General features: G+C 26.1%; 1 protein-coding gene across 1 annotated transcript; it reads right to left on the reverse strand.

The window, feature by feature from the left end:
* Positions 1-212: 212 nt before the first annotated feature.
* On the reverse strand, positions 213-757 carry LOC126910172 (uncharacterized). Its single transcript, XM_050692546.1, has 2 exons — positions 589-757; positions 213-504 (listed from the first exon to the last, which is right to left on the reverse strand). Exons 1-2 carry the CDS (start codon positions 734-736, stop codon positions 227-229), a joined length of 426 nt encoding a protein of 141 aa, XP_050548503.1. The 5' UTR covers positions 737-757; the 3' UTR covers positions 213-226.
* Positions 758-766: the final 9 nt, after the last annotated feature.

The following is a 766-nucleotide window of genomic DNA, read 5'->3' on the forward strand; positions in this document are numbered from 1 at the left end:
ACTTTTTCTTGCTTATTCTAAATTATTAAGCTAAATCACAAGCTACTTATGAGTAACTTTTGTAACTAAAGAGCTTTTCCTTCATCATTATTTGTTATCAAGTAAAGATTCACTTTTTATTATTTATCTAAATAGGTACAAAAAATAAAACTTTGCTTCTTATAAAATGCTAGTATAGAAACTCCTAATACTCTTTAATATTTATAACTGACATCTTAATATGAACTTACTCATCATTACATATTGAAGGAAAATTTTTTTCTTCAATTTGATTTTTTAATAGGCAACTAAGACATGAACCTAATGCAGCTAAAATATCGGGATATATTTCATCATCTTGAACAATTAGTTGCACAATTTTTTCCATAGCTTCACATTTTCTTTCATTATCTTTTTCAAAGAATAAGTTTTCAGTCTCGAGCCTTAATTCTTTTCCCAAGGTCTGTAAAGCTTCTTTATCTAAGTCTAATGGTAATGAATTTTTATCTTTCAGTTTTACTTTTGCTGAAAACAAACAATATGTCGTTAATTAGAATATTAAAAATATAACAGTCAATTCATATAATAATAAAATATTTATTTACATACCTGAAGGTTTTATGATAGGTAAACTATTATTTTCAATCATGATTAATTTTTTTGGACTTGATTCTGACTCTTCATCGCTAAAAGTCACATCTTCATTCTCAGACCCAGACATTTCTTCCTTAAGTGATATACATATATTATCTTTCATATCATCTTCTTTTAACGCAGCACCTTAACA

Source organism: Daktulosphaira vitifoliae, unplaced genomic scaffold, assembly GCF_025091365.1.
Source record: "Daktulosphaira vitifoliae isolate Bord-2020 unplaced genomic scaffold, ASM2509136v1 Scaffold_5723, whole genome shotgun sequence".
Classification (NCBI taxonomy): domain Eukaryota; kingdom Metazoa; phylum Arthropoda; class Insecta; order Hemiptera; family Phylloxeridae; genus Daktulosphaira; species Daktulosphaira vitifoliae.

Excerpts from the sequence above, each read along its gene's own strand:
- LOC126910172 (XM_050692546.1), bottom strand. The coding sequence starts at position 736 with ATGAAAGATAATATATGTATATCACTTAAGGAAGAAATGTCTGGGTCT. Across the intron at positions 505-588 it reads ACCTATCATAAAACCTTCAG|CAAAAGTAAAACTGAAAGAT; the intron begins GTATGTAAATAA and ends GTTTGTTTTCAG.